The sequence below is a fragment of the Heloderma suspectum genome, chromosome Z (assembly GCF_057233095.1).
Source record: "Heloderma suspectum isolate Gila_16-S chromosome Z, 16-S_ref, whole genome shotgun sequence".
Taxonomy (NCBI): Eukaryota; Metazoa; Chordata; class Lepidosauria; order Squamata; family Helodermatidae; genus Heloderma; species Heloderma suspectum.
The window spans coordinates 17,073,255-17,091,002 of record NC_139476.1 but is presented as its reverse complement, the minus strand read 5'-3'; the positions used below and the strand labels follow the sequence as shown (position 1 = coordinate 17,091,002).

General features: G+C 48.5%; 1 protein-coding gene across 1 annotated transcript; it reads right to left on the bottom strand.

Moving 5' to 3' along the window:
- Positions 1-1,797: 1,797 nt before the first annotated feature.
- LRRC25 (leucine rich repeat containing 25) lies at positions 1,798-13,334 on the bottom strand. Its single transcript, XM_084826302.1, has 3 exons — positions 13,244-13,334; positions 10,503-11,345; positions 1,798-2,918 (listed from the first exon to the last, which is right to left on the bottom strand). The coding sequence occupies exons 2-3, from the start codon at positions 11,342-11,344 to the stop codon at positions 2,783-2,785; spliced, it is 978 nt and encodes a 325-aa protein (XP_084682428.1). The 5' UTR covers position 11,345; positions 13,244-13,334; the 3' UTR covers positions 1,798-2,782.
- Between the last annotated feature and the right edge of the window lie 4,414 nt (positions 13,335-17,748).

The window sequence follows — 17,748 nt, the reverse complement described above, 5'->3', positions numbered from 1 at the left end:
CTTTTGCAGCAGAAGGTGTGATGGAATATCCAGGCCGTACCCTGAACCCCGTTCTCTGCGCCTTGGTTTGCAATGTGGGGTTAAGAAGCCTGGCCCAGTTTACACGGCTGCCGTAAGGCTTGTTAGCCACCCTGGGAATGCTGGGTGCTTTGAAGGTGTGTGAGTGGGTGAATTTGAGAAATAAATCAATTAATTAAAGACAGAATGTAGGTGAGGCGGCTTGAACAATCCAAAAGTGCTATATAAACGGGCAGGTGATCGCACCAGTGACTAGAGTACATTCTCGGCTACTGGGAGTTCAAAGCTCGGCTCATGCCAGCTGCGTCCTTCCGCCTTCTCTTCAACGCTCACGGGTGCTCCTCAGTCATAAAGGGTGCCAGGTTGGAAGCTCCTCCCCGGGGTGAAGGGCCCATGGGTGCTCCTTCCCACCTTGCCACTTTTTCTGATGGGATGGGCTGGTTTACGACTTGGGCGGGTGGGTGATTAGGTCTGGAGAGCCTGGTGCGTTTTTCAGCCTGGCCAACCAGAAGCATCGATCGCTTGCAGTCATGCCAGGGTAAACATTGGGCGGTCATCGGGACCGCCCCGTAGCCACGCCTCTAAGGAGAATCCGTATCCACGCCCCCAAGGAGAGCCCAAACATGCAGGCAGCTGTGCAGATCCAGATCAACAAACCAGTTCCAGCCGTTTTCATCTCCACTGGGAGCAGCTCTTTGGTGAAGTGAATGGGTCTTGGACCAAGCCACCCCCAAATAATTTGCACAACAGGGAACCATATGTTGTTGCTGGGAAACCCCCCACTCCGCTCCGTGACTGTGAGGAATCCAGCTCAGTTCAGGGGGAACCAGGAGGTCAGAGGAGGGTGGCAGGCGTCTCTGCTGATAAAAACGTCCTGGGGCTTTGACCCTGCAAGACCCGGCACCATACCACCACTGCTACTCTGCCCTAGTCTGAATGCAAGGACATCCTGAACACCCCTGATCTTGGCCACGAAGCTGGATCAGGCCTGGCTACTACATGGGTGGGAGACTGTTGGGGAACGCTGGGTGCAGAGAACTGTGGCGAATGGGCCGCATAGAAATGTGAGCTTTAAAAAATCTTGATCGTGGGCATGTTTGGTCACCAGTCACCACCCCCACCCACCCGAAGGCTCCTGGTAATTGTAGTGCAGAAAGATTTCTCTCCTTCCTCACAGTTCCACACTTTGTGATGCGCCCAGGGGATAAGGAAGGGCTGTTAAGCCACATCCCCATTTCACTGTCATCATGGCCCAAGGACAGCCTCTGTTTTCTGCCCTCTGCCCTGTCTTGGCCTTTCGGATTGCGAGGTTTGTCCTTCTTCGAAGCTCGCCTCCTTCAAGAAGCTACGTTTCTGGGCAGACAGGCGGGCGCATCTTCCCTAGCGCCCGTAAGACTTCGTGTGCACACAGGAATGCGAAGCCAGTGCAAGAGCGACATGCCATGCGCACTCCGGATCCTGAGGTCTTTTGTAGGGTTTTTTTTCTGTCTTTAACTCCAAACAGGCACAGGCAAGTTGGTGCCTCTCTGGATGTTTTGGACTATAATGCTCATTTATCCAATTAGTTGTAGCCCCAAACACCCGGAGGTCATCAGGTTGCTTCCCAAAACAGCAATGTTGCCCCATTGAGCTTTAAAGTAAGTGGAAGATGGGGGGGCATTGCAGCGTAAATGCAGGACCCCTGCGGATCCCCCAGCGACGCGGCATAACCATGGGGTGAGCGGGACTTCTTCAGACTCCATGACAACAAGCCTGCTCCTGTTCTGACCGCACAGTGTTGGGAGGCAGAAAAAACAGCGTCAGGCTTTAATGCCATGTATTACGACCTGGGAATAAGCCCTGCTGAACAGACTGGGACTTGGTTCTGAGTAAAAACACATAGCATGACCACTACTGGCTGAGGATGATGGTACTTGCAGTTCAACATGTCTGGAGGGCACCAGATTGGACAACATTTGCCCTAGAGTGTTGGACTGCAAGTCCCATCATCCCCAGCCACAATGGCTGAGGGTGATGGGACTTGCACTCAAAGACATCTGGAGAGCACCAGGTTGGGTGACGACTGTCCTATGGTGTTGGACTGCAACTCCCATCATCAGCATGGCCACTGCTGTTTGAGGATGATGGGACCTGCCATCCAATATGTCTGGAGGGTACCACCCTCATGGCTGAGGATGATGGGACTTGCAGTCCGACACATCCCGAGGGCACCAGGTTGGGCAAGGGCTTTCCAACAATGTTGGACTGCAAGTCCTATCATCCTCAGCCAGTGTGGCTGAGGGTGATGGGACTTGCAGTTGAAGACATCTGGAGGGTACCAGATTGGGTGAAGGTGGGATCACCCCCTAAGTCTGTAATGCAGCTGCGCGCTCTCTCTCTCTCTCTCTCATGCACCCCCCTCCCTCAGTGACGGCCCTCAAAGGAGAGAAACGCTGCCCCCTGCAGACCAAACACAGGGACTTGTCACTGCTGGTGGCTGGCTTATATCGCAGGTTTAGGGGGGTTGGGGAGTCAATCTCACCCCCCAAAATGATTTAATGCTTCATTTGCAATAAAATTAAGATAGTGACGGAGGGGTGAAACCTCCCCTCCGTGATGGAGGAGATCACAGTTCTAGCGCGACATAAGAAGAACCGGGGGGGATGGGGGGGCCTCCAAGTTCTTCATGCCCCCCCAACTGAAAGCCACATGTCAGCACGAAACACACTTCCAGTGCAGCGGACGTCGGCTGGGACGGGAGCAGGGGTGTTGGTGTTCCAGGGGGTCATTTATCCGGGATGATGTACAGGTCTTCATCCTGCGTGTCTGGGGTGGCCCTGACCGGCCCGCCATAATTGTAATACAGGTCCTGAGCATTGGCGTAGATGGGTTGCTCGCCTTGGGGGCTGCTGGGCGGCCAACTGAGGACCAAAAAATAAAAAAGTGGTTTATTATTACTGATCATTAATATTTATATGCCTCCTTGTCTGCTAAAAAGCCAATGAAACAGTTGCACTGGAATATTCTGCAATGTTTCCCACTGGTGTTATTTTGGGGACCCCTTTGGGGGGTCTTCAGGGAGGTGGCTATCTTTCCAACTCCAAGCCCCAGTTGCTTAATTTCCTTTCCACTTTTTGTTCTCCTTCTTAAAATGTTGTACACGCATGGATAGATTTTGTGTTGAATTCAGGCCCAACCAAAAGCCCCCGTGCGCCACCTTACTCCTGCAAAGCGTCTCTTCAGTTCTGCTATGTGCAAAAGCCTAATTTCCCCCTGCATGTGCTTCTTTTGTGCGTGTGTGTGGTCTGTGCGGAAGGGATTCCACCATAAACGTGAATTCCTGCAGGCCAGTATGAGGTGGGAGACTCGAACTCAAAACCCACCCTCATTTTGATGAGATGGGAAATGGGCCCATTCCACCAGCCCTGCTGAAAGTGTCATAGATTTTAGGAAATCTATGACTTTGCTTTATTGGACATGCTGGGAACACTCCTGAAAGAATGTTGTATTAAAACAATATAAGATGTCTTATTATAGAATGCAAATGCTAAATATTAATGACAGATTATTACGAAGCTGAAAATGTATAAATAAGTAAGACGTATTGTATGAAATTGTGTTAAAGAGAAGACGCAGAGATACAAGCAGGTTCAGAATGAATTCTGGGTAACTGGCATCAAAATAATGGCCAAAATCATGGTATCCAAAGAGAAAATACCGATTTAAAAGACTCACCTGGGCCAAATGTTTATTGGAGTACTGAACTAGTGCAGGGCTGTATAATTCCAGGTCGAAAGTGTTCAAGTTTTTGCTTATCAATTAATGAGCAAAAAATATTGTGTGAGGTGTACACATCAAAAAGCTTGATACGTAGATGTCTAGAAAAATGTAGGTACTTCAGTTCAATTGGCAAATTTGGGGCAAAGAGTTTTCTTCTCAAAGGTATAATGCAAAAATGATCTTATCTGTCCTGAAAGGTGTACCTGTAAGCATTTTATGTATGTTCCAATGTTTGAAGAATGTTTAATCATAACGAAATAGGACTGTGTGTCCTGATCATATTAGCTATGAGATCATCGCTACACAAAAATATATGTGCTGATTTTAGAATGCGAGAGCTTCTTCTTAGAAGCGCACCACCCTGCCTGTGCCCGTCAGCTGAATAGCGTATTCAGTATTGAATAGGGAACTTGGTAGTTAGAAATGAGATCTCGCTTTTGTAGGGCGCAATCCTATGGGGATAGGCGGCTGCCTCTGACCTCAGAGGCGACCACCTATCCAACGCAGGGAAGGCAGAGTATGGAGGGGGTCTGTGCTCTGGGCGCCCCGCATTAGCAGCTAGTCAGCCAATTTCGGCTGTCTAGCTGCAGCGCTTCAGAGTGGGGGGGGGAGCTGGACAGCACATAGGAAGCGTCGTAATGACACTTCCACTGTCCCCGCCCCTCCCCGCCCCCGGGAATGCCCCCTTTTCCACTGCTTCATGCTGCTCTTATGAGCCCGGAATGAACTGAGGGGAGGGGAAGGGGGTGAGGAGGCGTTTTTTTTATGAGGGGGCAGGGAGGCGGTTTTCTGGGAACTGACCTCAGAGCGCAGGCTCCAAGGTCAATTCCCGAAAACCGAAAAATCCTATCTGCTGTCTAGCAGCCATAGGTATGCGCCATTACAGTGTTAAGACTAGAATCCTGAGAACAAGAAATGGCTAAGAAATTCTATTCTCTTTTTAAGTTATTAGACTTAAGAATCTTTATCAAAGCTCTATTTAACCATGGAAATGTTTTTATATTTTTATTTTAATGTTGTTTTATAAACATATTTGTAATAAAAATAAAAGATGGATCAAAAAAGATCTTCATATACTATTTCTTGTTAGGACAAAACCTGGATTGTAACTCACAAACCAATCCTAGGTGTATGCTTTGTTTAGAAGTATTTAATCTGCTGTTAGGTGGTAAACATGGAGGTAAGTGCTCAGAGCTGTTGTGCCTATTCCAGGTGTATGGAAATGGGGGCAATTCTGCCCATAAGGGGTTGCTGGGAACAAGCCCCCAGGATCTTCACCCTGGATCAATTATTGGGTGCTGAAGATTAGTTTTTGCCATTTTCACCTTTGCAAGATAAATTTGGTTTCCCTGCTACAGCCGAATGGCAATATTTGCAATTAAAACATTTGTTGGTATCTAGATTCGGTCCTGCTGCTTTTACTGCCTTGGAGTCTCCTTTGCTATTGGAAACACTTATTGAAGCTGACCAGATATATCAACCCGCAATTCATGTTTATAAATATTTATTATCAGTGAATAAATATGATACACATCATGGAATAGGGAAATTAAATGTTCTATTTTGCCTAATCAATGGTCTGCCATTTTGGCGTCTATATCTGATATCTCTATAGACCTCCCGTTACATCTTATTCAGCAAAAATTTGTGTTTCGGGTTTATTGGACGCCACAACGTCTCTTTAACAAAAGTTTGTCAATCTCGGCTAATTGTTGGAGATGTAATACAGTTAACGCTTATTTTATTCACATGTTTTGGAAATGCCCAATAGTGCCTCCTTTTGGGAAGACGTTATCATATGGATAAACTTTGTATTGGAAAGCTCTTTAAAACGTACTGATGTACGTGTTCTCGTAAACTATTTACCTGCTTTTGGGAACGTAACACACGGTCAGCATAAATGGATTTTTGGTGCCCTCTTGGCTGCTAAAAGACTGATACAACGATACTGGAAGAACAAAAGCTCACAGCCTATAATGCAATTCATTGAAGACTTAACAACAGTAGCAACATTTGAAAGAGTGGTATAGAGGCATCATTTGTGAATGGACTTATATTTGGATATCTGGCCTGCTTTTACTGAAGTTTAAGTGTAATCTATCCTATTTTTCCCCCCACTTTTCTCCCTAGAATGTTGTATTATTCGAAATTGAGGACTTTAGAGTATGTTGTTATATTTTCCTTTTCTGGTTTTGTTATGTTTTTGTTGTTCTGTTTTGTTGAAACTCACAATAAAAATGGATTTAAAAAGACCAAGCCCCCAGGGAATTTCCCCCGTTTCTTTTCCTGGCTGTCAGCTCAAACTGGAAGGAGAGATCGCCCCAACAGAAATTGGCTAAGCGACTCAACTGAAAAAAGGCTGTCATGGGGATGGTGCTCTGGTAGTGAACCTTTGACATTTGCACAGGCCACCCACAAGATCTTGTCTCAGCAGTCCAGAGATTTGGCGGGAAGTCATTGTGATGTCTCGCACGCTACAGTTGTGTTTTTAATAGAGTTTTGGCATTTATTTGTTTTCATGCTTGTGTTTTACTTCGGATTTTGTTTTTAATCCAGATGTTATTCTTAGCTGCCTTCAGTGCCATGCTTCAGCAGCATTGTGGGCTATAAAATACAGAATCACAGAAAGGGATGGGATCTCAGAGATCATCTAGTTCAGCCCCCTGCTCAAAATAAGTAAATAAACAAACCCTTAACAAACAAGACAAGAATGGAATTGAGGATGGGAAAAATGGAGGCCATCGAGTAAAGACGAGTGAGAAATTTCTTCAGTTCCCATTTCAAGACAAACGTACCAGATTTGCACGTCCTTCAACCTAAACACAAACCCCAGGACGCAGCTAGATGACAGAAAGTGTACTTTCTCACAATGAAAAGAAAGCTTTATAAAAATGAGTATGTTTGAAAAATCACATACAAACATTGTGTATATTCAGAAAAAAAATGCGTAACTTTCGGGAAATGTGCACCAAAATGCTTCAGTTGGCGGGAAATAAATGCTTGCAAATAATGCGCAGTTTTAAAAAAGTGAGCCCCAAAATGCACACATTTGAAACAGAAAAGAAAGCAGACAAATATGTGTATATTTTGAGAGATGCGCAGGGGGGAAAAAGACATGAATTTCTGCACGGGCTAAGAATCTAAAAATTCGCAAGGTGCACATTAGAAGCAGAAAAGAAAACATGCAAATACATGTATATTTTGAGACATGCGCAGGAAAAAGTCACACAAATTTCTGCACAGGCAGAACAAAAAAATTCGCAATTCAATGCAGAAATGAGACGGAACAAACCTGGCAGCGAAAAAATGAAAAGCGGAGCAAAATTGAGCTCAATGTGCCTGTTGCTACACTCCAGTAGAGCAGAGGTGGGGTACATGTGACCATCGAGTTGCTGTTGTACTGTAACTCCCATCAGCCTGAGTCAGCACAGCCAACGGTGAGGAATGATAGGACTTGCAGTCCGACAGCAGCAGTGGTACTAGAGGCTGTTGTGACAGGAGCTGGAATTCGATCTCCTTCACTTAGGGCTGCTTCCCGATGGACGCCAGGCACACTTCTGGCACTGCCAAGCGACACACGCAACAGACCCTGGGCTGATCCCAATGGAGCACAGTCTGCAGACGGTGCCTATAGCATAGTCCAACTGGGACCACCGGAGTACAAGAGCCATGTTTCCTTTTCTTGGGTACTTGCCTCCATCATTTCTCGCTTAGCTTATGGGAGAAGCTACTTGAGGGCTTAGGCCTAACTCAGGGGTGTTGAACCTCAGGGGCTCTTTCATTGTGCAACCGCCCTGCCGCAAACGCGGAATTTTATGAGAGGTCCAGACGATACCCTCTTCCATTCGTCACCCATGTTTTCCCGCCACATCTTCCCTCTTTTTTTCTTACCAGGAGCAAGAGGGATCCCTTATTCCTTTGGATTGGTAGTGCTCAGAGCTCTCCACCTGGATGTAGGGGAACAGGTCCTTGAACTCCAGCTGCACTGGTTACCGATGTGTTTCCAAGCCCAATTCAAAGTGCTGGTTTGGACTTTTGAGGCATTAAATGGTTTGGGACCAAGTTACTTGAAGGACTGCCTTCACCCGCACCTTAAGATCCACAAGAGAGGCCCTTCTCATTTGCCCACCCAGGAGAGCAGTCAGGCAGGTGAACACATATGAGAGGGCCTTCTCTGCAGTGGCCCCAAACCTTTGGAAGAAGTTTCCATTGGAGTTCCGACATGCTCCATCACTGCAGGCTTTTAAGGCCTTGAAAACATTTTTTTTTTTTACCATTGCCTTCTCTTGATATGACTGCTGTTGCTGCAGTTACTGCCATTGTTCTTGTTGCTGATTTTATTGTTGGCTTTTACTGCTAATTTATGTCTTTATTTTATTGCTGCAAGCCACCTTGGAAGGGCTTCTGCCCTGAAAGGCGGCCAAGAAATGTTTTAAATATATAAATAAATATAAATAAACCCTGCCCTCACGGCCACTGCTTCCTATCACTCCAGGGTAAGGCCGGCCCAGCTGCACTATTCCCACAACCCGTCTCCATTGCAGCAACCCAAGTCTTTCTCCATCTGTACCGTCGTTACCATTACTCATAAAATCATAGAACAGTAGGGCTGGAAGGGGCCTACAAGGCCATCGAGTCCAACCCCCTACTCAGTGCAGGAATCCCAGTCAGAGCATCCCTGACAGGTGGCTGTCCAGCCTCGTCTTGAACACCTCCAGTGTGGGAGAGCCCACCGCCTCCCTAGGGAATTGGTTCCATTGTCGTATTGCTCTGACAGTCAGGAAGTTTCTCCTGGTGTTCATACGGAATCTGGCTTCCTGTCACTTGAGCCCATTATTCCGTGTCCTGCACTCTGGGAGGATCGAGAAGAGATCCTGGCCTTCCTCTCTGGGACAGCCTTTCAAGTACTTGAAGAGCGCTATCATATCTCCCCTCAGTCTTCTCTTCCAAGCATTTCATTAGGTCAGTTGCCGTTTCAGTTTTTAACTCTGCAGGCCACCAGCGGCCTTGTGGGGTGGAACCCTGTAAAGCAAATTCCTATGTCCTGTTTTAAAGATTTGCTTATGCCCTCATCTGCCTCAGAGGGAATGACTCCTCACTCGTCTAGTCTGTTGATCAATTGGCCAGGCTTTCACACGGTGTTTGAGGCGGGAACGTGGCTTCATTGGAAGCTGATCGGTTCCTCGGGAGAAGGATAAGTAAAAAGAGGCCATTGCTCACGGTTCTAGAATGGGGGTGGGCAGAAGGAAGATCTCCAGATATTTGGGACTGCAACTCCTAGAAGCCCCCTGCTGGCACAACCAGTGGTCACGAATGCCCACCCCTGTTCTAGAACACACACACAGTTTGTGGGAGGCAACAGTGAACTCCATTAGATGTGACCGGTGTGAACTGGGAGACCTGGGTAATGCAGGTTTATGAGCTTCTTCATGGCTCGTGATAGTTCCCTATGGCTCCCCCTGAAATGCACAGTTACAAGGACATATTGGATGTCATAGTATATGTCAAATTGCCCGAGAACTGCTTGCAAAAGAGACTTGGACGGGGGGCAGGGGGTCTTCTGAACTCTTCCTCACAAATTCTGGAGTTCCAAAATGGAACAGACGCATGAGGAATCCTCCATCATTCTGTCTCGTTTACTTCTATTTCCATGTTTTGTGTGGAGCACTGTAATGCGCAGTTTGCTCGTGTGCATGGCCACATCAATTCCCTTTTGCTCTGGGGTCTTCTGCGATTGAACGTGCGCATCTGGAAAACGCAGCCCAGGAAGTATTGTGAAGCAATATTGCAGAGTGTTGTATCAAGACTACCTTTTCGCAGCGCTGTACCCACCCACATGTGCACAGGAGCAACAAGGTGATGCAGAGAGATGCCAAAGCACTGAAACATGTAGCAAACGGCACGTGCGCCAATTCCAGAATGAATAAGAACATCAGAAGAGCCCTGCTGGATCAGACTAAGGGTCCACCTAGTTCAGCATTCTGCTCTCATGCTGGCCAACCAGCTGCCCACGGGACACCCACAAGCAGAACACGAGCGCAACAGCACCCTCCTGCCCATGTTCCCCAGCAACTGGTGTACACAGGTTCCCTGCCTCTGGTCCTGGAGATGGCACATAGCCACCAGGATGAGCAGCCATGGATCGCCTTCTCCTCCAGGAATTTGTCCAACCCCACTTTAAAGCCTTCCAAACTGGTGGAAGCCATTACTACGTCCTGTGGAAGCAAGTTCCATAGTTCAACTCTGTGCTGTTCGCCATTCTCCTCCTTAAACCAGAATTCAGGAGGTAGTGGGCTTCTGTTCTTCCTGAAAAGAGACTTCAGACCCATGTCTGGAGACTGGGAGGGAGCTCACGATGGCCTCATCCTGGCGAAAGGGTGAGTTAGTTGGATCTCGGGCGACAGAAGCAAGCATTCGCTCATCTGTCCTTTTGGCCCCACCATGGTTTCTTGACCGAAAGGGAACCCAATCCAGTCCTCTGGTGTGTCTCCTTCCCCTACCACACTGATGTTTCCCCCATTCCTCACCCCCGGGTTCTGAACCACCAAAATGCCTCTCCTAAGACCAAGCTGCTGGCAGTAACCGCCCTCAGAGAGCCCCATGCCTGAATAACCAGATCCTTTTAATTGCAGATGCCAGGGATTTGAACCCGGGACCTTCTGCATGAAAAGGATTTGAACCCAGGCCCCTCCGCCACCGATTGCTGCTCCCCGCTGACCACTCACCCGCTCCTTGGCTGCTTCCTGCCCTGCCCCCTTCTTGTCTCTGGAGGCTGCTCCACAAAGACGTTTGCATAGTCGGCGTGGCCTTCCGTGGCCCTGTCGCCCTGTGGGCCCGTGTGGCTGATGTACCTCGGCTGCCCGTGAGCCCCATCGGCGCTGTCAGGGGCCTGCTTCTCCTGGGTGAGGGCAGCCCTGTTCTTCCTCTGTACCAGGAAGTAGGCCACGCCAATGATCAGCAGCAACACCACGACGGGGACCACGGCGAGGGCGTAGATGCCTGTCGACGGGCCATGGCACCTGTTGACATAGAAGTCGTTGGCGCTGAAGAGGCCTTCAGGGGAGACGCACTGGCACACGATATCCGGTGTGCAGTTCTTGCAATAGAAGTCCACACTGCCGGCCACGTCGCACGAGCAGGCCACAGTGAGCTCCTCCAGGCAGTGCTGAAAGTCTCCGACAGGCACAGAGCGGAGTGGGTTCCTCTGCACCCTCAGCCACTTCATCCGGGACGTTTTCTCAAAAAACCCAGGAGGAAGCACCATGAGGTTGTTGTCCTGGAGGCTGAGCAATTCCAGACCTGTGGCATCAGCCAGGAACTGGTGTGGCAAGCTGCGGAGCCCGGCATCGGACAGATCCAATTCCTCCACGTAGCCTCCCACGCTGGCATTGCTGGGGAGACTGACCGCGCGGCCGCTGAAGTTCAGGCAGGGCTGCTGGGATTGCAAAAGTTTGGCCACCCCAGGGCCTGAAAAGGCAGTGACGTTGCCCAGCTGGGGCGGAGGGCACGGGGCTCGCACGAGGCAGCCGACATGCAGGAACAGCAGCGTGGCCAGAAGTCCCCACATCCTGGAGAAACACACAGGATTATCTTATGACTAATAAGTAATCAGAGGAAGTTATCATAGGGATAAACTTTGTATTGGAAAGTGCTTTCAAATTTACTGATGCACGTGTCCTTTTAAACTATTTACCTGCTTTTGGGAACGTAACACACCATCAGCGTAAAAGGATTTTTCACACCCTCTTGGCTGCTAAAAGACTGATACTATGTTAGTGGAAGGGTAAAAGCTCACCGCCTATAATGAAGACTTAACAACACTAGCAACATTTGAAAGAGTGATACAGAGGCGTAACTTGCGAATGGACTGATATTTGGATATCTGGTCTGCTTTTACTGAAGTTTGTGTGTAATCTATCCTGTTCTGTTTTTCTTCTTTTTCTCCTTAGAATGTAGCATTATTTGAAACCGAGGACTTTAGAGTATGTTGTTATATTTTCAAGTTTTGGGGTTAGTTATGTTTTTCTGTTGTTTTGTTGAAACTCACAATAAAAATTGATTAAAAAATAATAGTCTGATTATTGTCTTCTTATTAATCATCATAAGCCACTCTCTGGGAGACTGTTTTGGCTGTCGAGCAGGGTCAATCAGTCAATCAATTGCAGCAAATCAATCAATTGGGAAAAGGGGTCATGGTGAATGCAGAGTGATTTTGGTCACCCCAGCGTATCACTCCCAAAGCTGGTGCCCTCCGGAGGCCTTGGACTGCAACTCCCATCATTCCTATGTTGGCTGGGAATGATGGGTCTTGTAGTCCAAGCCCTCCAAAGAGCGCCAGCTTGTGGAAGGATGCCCCAGAGGTTATCTGTTTATATTTATTTCTAAACTTATACTCCCTTTGCACAGCTTCCTTAATTAGGTGTGGGCAAATGCTGGATCAGGTCCACTGGTAGACCCCTGGCTGGTTTCTGGTGGACTTCCTTGTGCAGGATCCTTGCAAAGGTTTGGTGGACTTTGGCCTGATCCAGCAAGGGGCTTTGGATGTCCTCAAATGGATCTCTCTGGTGCCCCCGCTCCTCTGTAGCACTAAATGGAACCTCCATACACTGGAGTAGTTTACCTCGGAGTGCCGGATGCAGGATAAATGAATCAGGGGAAACCTGCACAGAAGCCAGGGAAGTACCAAATGGCTGGCAGAAAAGGGGAAGATCCTGTACCGTTGTCATACATATAGATAGATAAACGCCCTCCCCAGGCTATGAATTTGTCGAACCCTTTTAACGTCAGTTTCGACAGTCTTAGAAATCCACCCATGTGGCTGAATACAAAACTTAGTTTCCAGATCTCGAATTTGATATATCTCAAATTCATCACCCCCACACCACTTTTCTTCCAAAAGTAAAATCCGGAGCTGTCAAATCGTCGAAACTGGGGCCTGAGATTTCACTGAATTTTGGAAGTGAGGCCCAAATCCGTCTTTAGGCGAGAAGGGGGGGGGTGTCTTTTGTCATTGCTGTTGCCCATGTTCGTGTGGGAAATCACCCAAATGAGGGTGGTGGGCTTGACTGGGGATGATGGGAGTTGCAGACCAGCCCAACCAGAGGGCGCAAGGTTGGTGCATTTCTCTACACCTGTCCAATTGGCAAATCCAGAAATCTTGCCATGAATTGAGAGTAGGAAATTGGGCAGGGGGGAACACGGAAAGGTGGGGTTTTCTTCACCACCCTGTTCTGGTGTTAGGTGGGCTGGGAATCTACCTGCCCCACCCCACACACACACACATACAGTATCTACAGTTCGCTCAAGCTCCTTCTAGATGGAGCTTTTGGGGGCATCAGAGACCCACTTCTGACACCACGTGCCACGCCAACCAAATTCCGTACTGATCCCCGCTAGTCCACATGGAACATGCCCAGATCGACTTCTCCCTCCCCAGCCAAACACCCCCTCACGCCGACCTCCGTACCTTGAATCTGGAGCCTTCTACTAGTTTCAGCAGATCTGTCTTTTGCCTTTGGACACCGACATCACTTCTGCCAGTCGCTGGGAAAAAAGGGAACTTTCAGTTCCCTCTTTCTCTCAAAAACGTCAGGGAGGGCAGGGGGGGGAGGGGAGCTGCATTTGGGGAAGGCCCGGTTGCTCCAGCAGCAAGAGCCATCCGGCACAGGCGAAGACTCGCCTTTTGGTTTCGAAGGCTTGAACACTGCCTGGAAATAGAGTCGACAGACTGCTCCCCAGGTTCCCGTCGAGGGACAGGATGGGGCCAGCCACATCAAGACAGAAGGCAGAAAGTCCGGGGGCGGAACGAGGATGGAACCCGGAAGCAGGCAGGCACAATAGGGCAGGGCCTGGATGGAACCTGGAGCGACAAGGGGCGGGGCCAGGATGGAACCTGGAGTGACAAGAGGCGGGGCCTGGATGGAACCTGGACCGACAAGGGGGCGGGGCCAGAATGGAACCTGGAGTGACAAGGGGGTGGGGCCAGGATGTGCCCCAAATAATGTCCGATGAGAAATTAGGTGCTTGAAATGAGGCTGCCTCTGAACATGGACAGGCCCACGGTCTGGTCCAGAAGAGCTCTTCTCCTGTTCTTATGAACACTCCACTGAGCTATCGTCAATGACAGCTGGCGACAAATCCGTATTCTGCAGCTTTGGCTGACCTCCCCTCTTTTTAAAAAAGTCACCCGCGGCCTTCGCCATGGCACTTTCCGTACGTGAAACGATGTGTTGTGCATGTGCACAAAGAAATCCTTCCTTTGGTCAGTCTGCAATCTGCAACCCTCACTGATGAATCAATTAAAGTGCTTAAGTTGATTCATCTGCAGGTGGAGTGGCTGGCCGCAAAAAACCCTATCTGCCAGGTACACCCCCCTCCGCTGCCGCCACCTTGCTAAGTTTTACATTTAGAACAGGGGTGGGGAACCTCCGGCCCACGGAGCGAATCTGGCCCACAGAGCCTCCACATCTGGCCCTCTGCAAGCCACGCCCACTCTCCTCCCCAAGTCCCACCCCCTGATTTGGAGGCTACTGGGGGCTGGGGGAGAAAGCAGAGTTATTCCACCCTGTGAATTTTAGAACCTTAACAAGAAGTTATTAGACCAGCCTCCCTTGAGGCTGGTCTGATGGAGGATGATGGGAATTGTAATCTGACAATGTGGAGGGGGCCAGCTCGGGGGAGGCTGAATTCAGTCTTCTTTCCACATAAAGCCACAAAAGAGCCACCACATAAGCAGTGAGGAAGTGGCTTCCCTTGCAGGGGGAACTAACCCCCCCCCCCCGGCCACCCAACGCCCCATGAGTAGGAGCAGCAGCAGCCCTCATCTCATTGCATGTGTTGCTGCCATTTTGGCCGGAAACACAGAGAACGTTATTCTTGCAAGCAGTTCGCAAGAGGCTTCACTTCCCACTCGCTTTCCCCCCAGTTACTTGCGGTTGAACAGGCGTTGCAGGGTTCAGAAGCGAAGCAAAACACTCCTGCTGGACCTCTTTTAACCACAGCCAAAAGAGGGCTAAGGTGGCTGTGGGGTGGGGTGGTGTACATGAGAAAGAGCAGAGGTTCTGAAGTCATGCACGGTGTGTGAGAAAGTAGATTATTCATTACTAGCATTAGATTTGTTTATTATTTAGCACATTTCTAATCCACCCAATAACTCATGTTTTGTGGGCATACGACAACCAGTTCAAAAACTAAAGTGCCGTTTTGAAAGTTAAACATGCAAACTACAACACAAATATTTAAAAGAATAAAATACAATATAATAAACAAAAAACAGCACAGTAATCAATAAAACAGCCTTAACAACCTAGCATTGGTCTCTAAAAATGACTGGGAGAATTATTGGTTATTTATTATTATAATAAATAATTATTTATTATTTAAATTATTGTTGTTGCTGTTGTTGCTGTTGTTGTTATTTCTCCTTTTCTCAAGGCACTAGATCAGCCCTTCCCTGGCCCTGTAGCCTCTCCAGACTTGTTGGACCACAACTCCCAGTGTCCTCCAGCCAGCATGAAGTCCAACACGTCTGGAGGGCACGGCTGGCTGAGAAATGCTGGGGGTCTGACACGTTGGGAGGGCACGCAGTGCGGGAAAGGCTATACTATAACGTGGGAATGCGCAAGGAGCAGCAGATACAGGGCAGAGGAAAAGAAAATACCTGTTTGCGCCTTTAATCAGTGGAACTCCCTGCCGCAAGATGTGGTGATGGCAACTGACTTAGATGGGTTGAACACAAGATTAGATGAATTCACGGAGGAGGAGTCTGTCAAGGGCTATCAGTTCTGTTGGCTCAAGGAAGCCTCCATGTTACGAGGTAGTCTACCTCTTGAGGACTAGGAGCATGGGTTCAACAACGGTGGAGGGTGTTTGGCTCTGTGCCCTGTTTGCAGGCTACTATCAGAGGCATTTTGCCAGTCCTTGCGAGAAGCAAAGTGGAGCAGGTTTTGTGTTGTTCCGCCATTTTAGGAAAACGTTTCTACTGCTGGGGGGGGGGGGGGCTTTGGCCTGATCTGGAAGGGCTTGGCTTATGCTCTTATGAAGGCTTTGGAGACATCAACAGTAGATGGGTTAATCACAGTGGCGATTAATCACAGCAGCGATTCATGACAGCAGCAAAGTAGAGCATACATACTAAGGGGCAGTCTAGCTTGAGTTCCTGTTTCTTGGAGGCAAACAATAGATTGTGTCCTTCTTCTGGGCTTCTTTCAGGGCGTCTAGTTGGCCATGGTTAGAAAGAGCAAGACACGCCTTAATATGCTTACAGGTACCCCGAGCTGCTTACATACAATCAATAAAACAAGACAGTTTTATTGTCTTGTTAAACAAGCTAAACAGATATGACACACAAGGCAAAGAGGATGAGGAGAGTAGAGGAAAAGAAAAAGTGAGACAGATGTGCGCACCGCAAACAGAACTCCAGCCATCCCTAACATGGCACCTTGAAAACGTGTTGGACTGCAACTCCCATTCTGACTAGGGATGATGGGAGTTGCAGTCCAGCACATCTCAAGGGTGCCAGGTTTGGGAAGGCTGCCACCATCCTTTCCGACTAATACCACTTCCCCAGGGGTTGGGGGGAATGGTGTTGACAGCCTCCAGTTCTGTAAAGGAAAGAGGAGCAGTATTTCATAGCGGAGTTCGTGAGATTGTCAACTTGATCTGCACGAAACTATGTTTTTTTTCTTTTGGATCCTGCCCGGCTGGAGTTTTGAAGTAGAAGGCTCACATGCAACATTTGTACGCTAACATTCATAATTTCTCAGACAAAATCTGAACGGGGAGATGGGAAATTCTGGTATTTGCACACAGATACTGGTTTCAACTTTAGGTGGGGCTGAGTTCCCCTTTCTCCTTTTAAGTTCCTTCCACCTCTTGAAGCCTTGAAACCTTTGTGCAGAAATAGAGAAGTTGAACTGCAGGAAGTGGGGCCAAAATATCTCTTGGAGTGGAGCTAACTCTGAGCGTCCGAAAATGTGAAAGAGGCGGGGTTTGTTTTAGCAAGGTTTTTCTTGGCTTCAGACAGACTGCTTTGCAAGACCTTAGGTGGGAACTGTCCAGCAGTTCAGGTTTGGAACAGCTGGTCTGCAAAGCAATGGAAGCTTGGCTTGGATCTTCGAGTATCTCAGCTCTGGAACGACATACACTGGACAGATGAAAGGCAGTTCTGCACATGTGTCCTGATGTTGTCAGACTACAACTCCCATCAGCCTTGGCCATCAGTAAGATGCTGGACTACAGCTCCCATAATTCCTGACCATTGCCAATACTGGCTGGCTCTGATGGGAATTGCAGTCCAAAGCATCTGGAGACTCCCAGATTACCTGCCCACTGCTCCCAGATGTTTTAGACTACAACCCTCAACAGGCCCAGCCAGCGTGGGCAATGGCCAGGAATGATGGGGGTTGTAGTCCAACATCTGCAGGGCACCAGACTGCATAGAATCATAGAATCATAGACTAGTAGGGTTGGAAGGGGCCTACAAGGCCATCGAGTCTAACCCCCTGCTCAATGCAGGAATCCAAGTCAGAGCATCCCCGACAGACGGCTGTCCAGCCTCATCTTGAATGCCTCCATTTCATTTCAGAGGGAGTATTTCAGAGGGCTGTCCCGCCCTGCTTCTGGGCTTTGCAAAACTGCTTCAAGGACAGCTTTGCAAAACCTGAGTTGCTCAAAACTTGGATGGGCAATTCCATCAAAGCAAATGCCTTTGTAAGACTTCACCTGCCTCACCATCATCAAGCAGGTGAGCGAGAACACCAGGAAAGCCCTGCGTGAGGGTCCATCTAGTCTTTCCCTAGCTACTCAGGTTTTGCAAAGCTGAACTTGATCAGGCTTATTTATTTATGGTATTTCCTTTTCGAGACAGACAGGTTCACATAAAATTATTAACACAGAAAGCTTGACAAGCTATTTCTGCTTCTCTTTCTCTCCCGTGGCCTGGGAACGGGATGTAGGTCTAAGCAGGGCTTT

Coding starts and splice junctions, on each gene's coding strand:
- LRRC25 (XM_084826302.1), bottom strand. CDS start 11,344: ATGTGGGGACTTCTGGCCACGCTGCTGTTCCTGCATGTCGGCTGCCTC. Junction 2,919..10,502: donor AGGAAGCAGCCAAGGAGCGG/GTGAGTGGTCAG, acceptor TTTGGTCCTCAG/TTGGCCGCCCAGCAGCCCCC.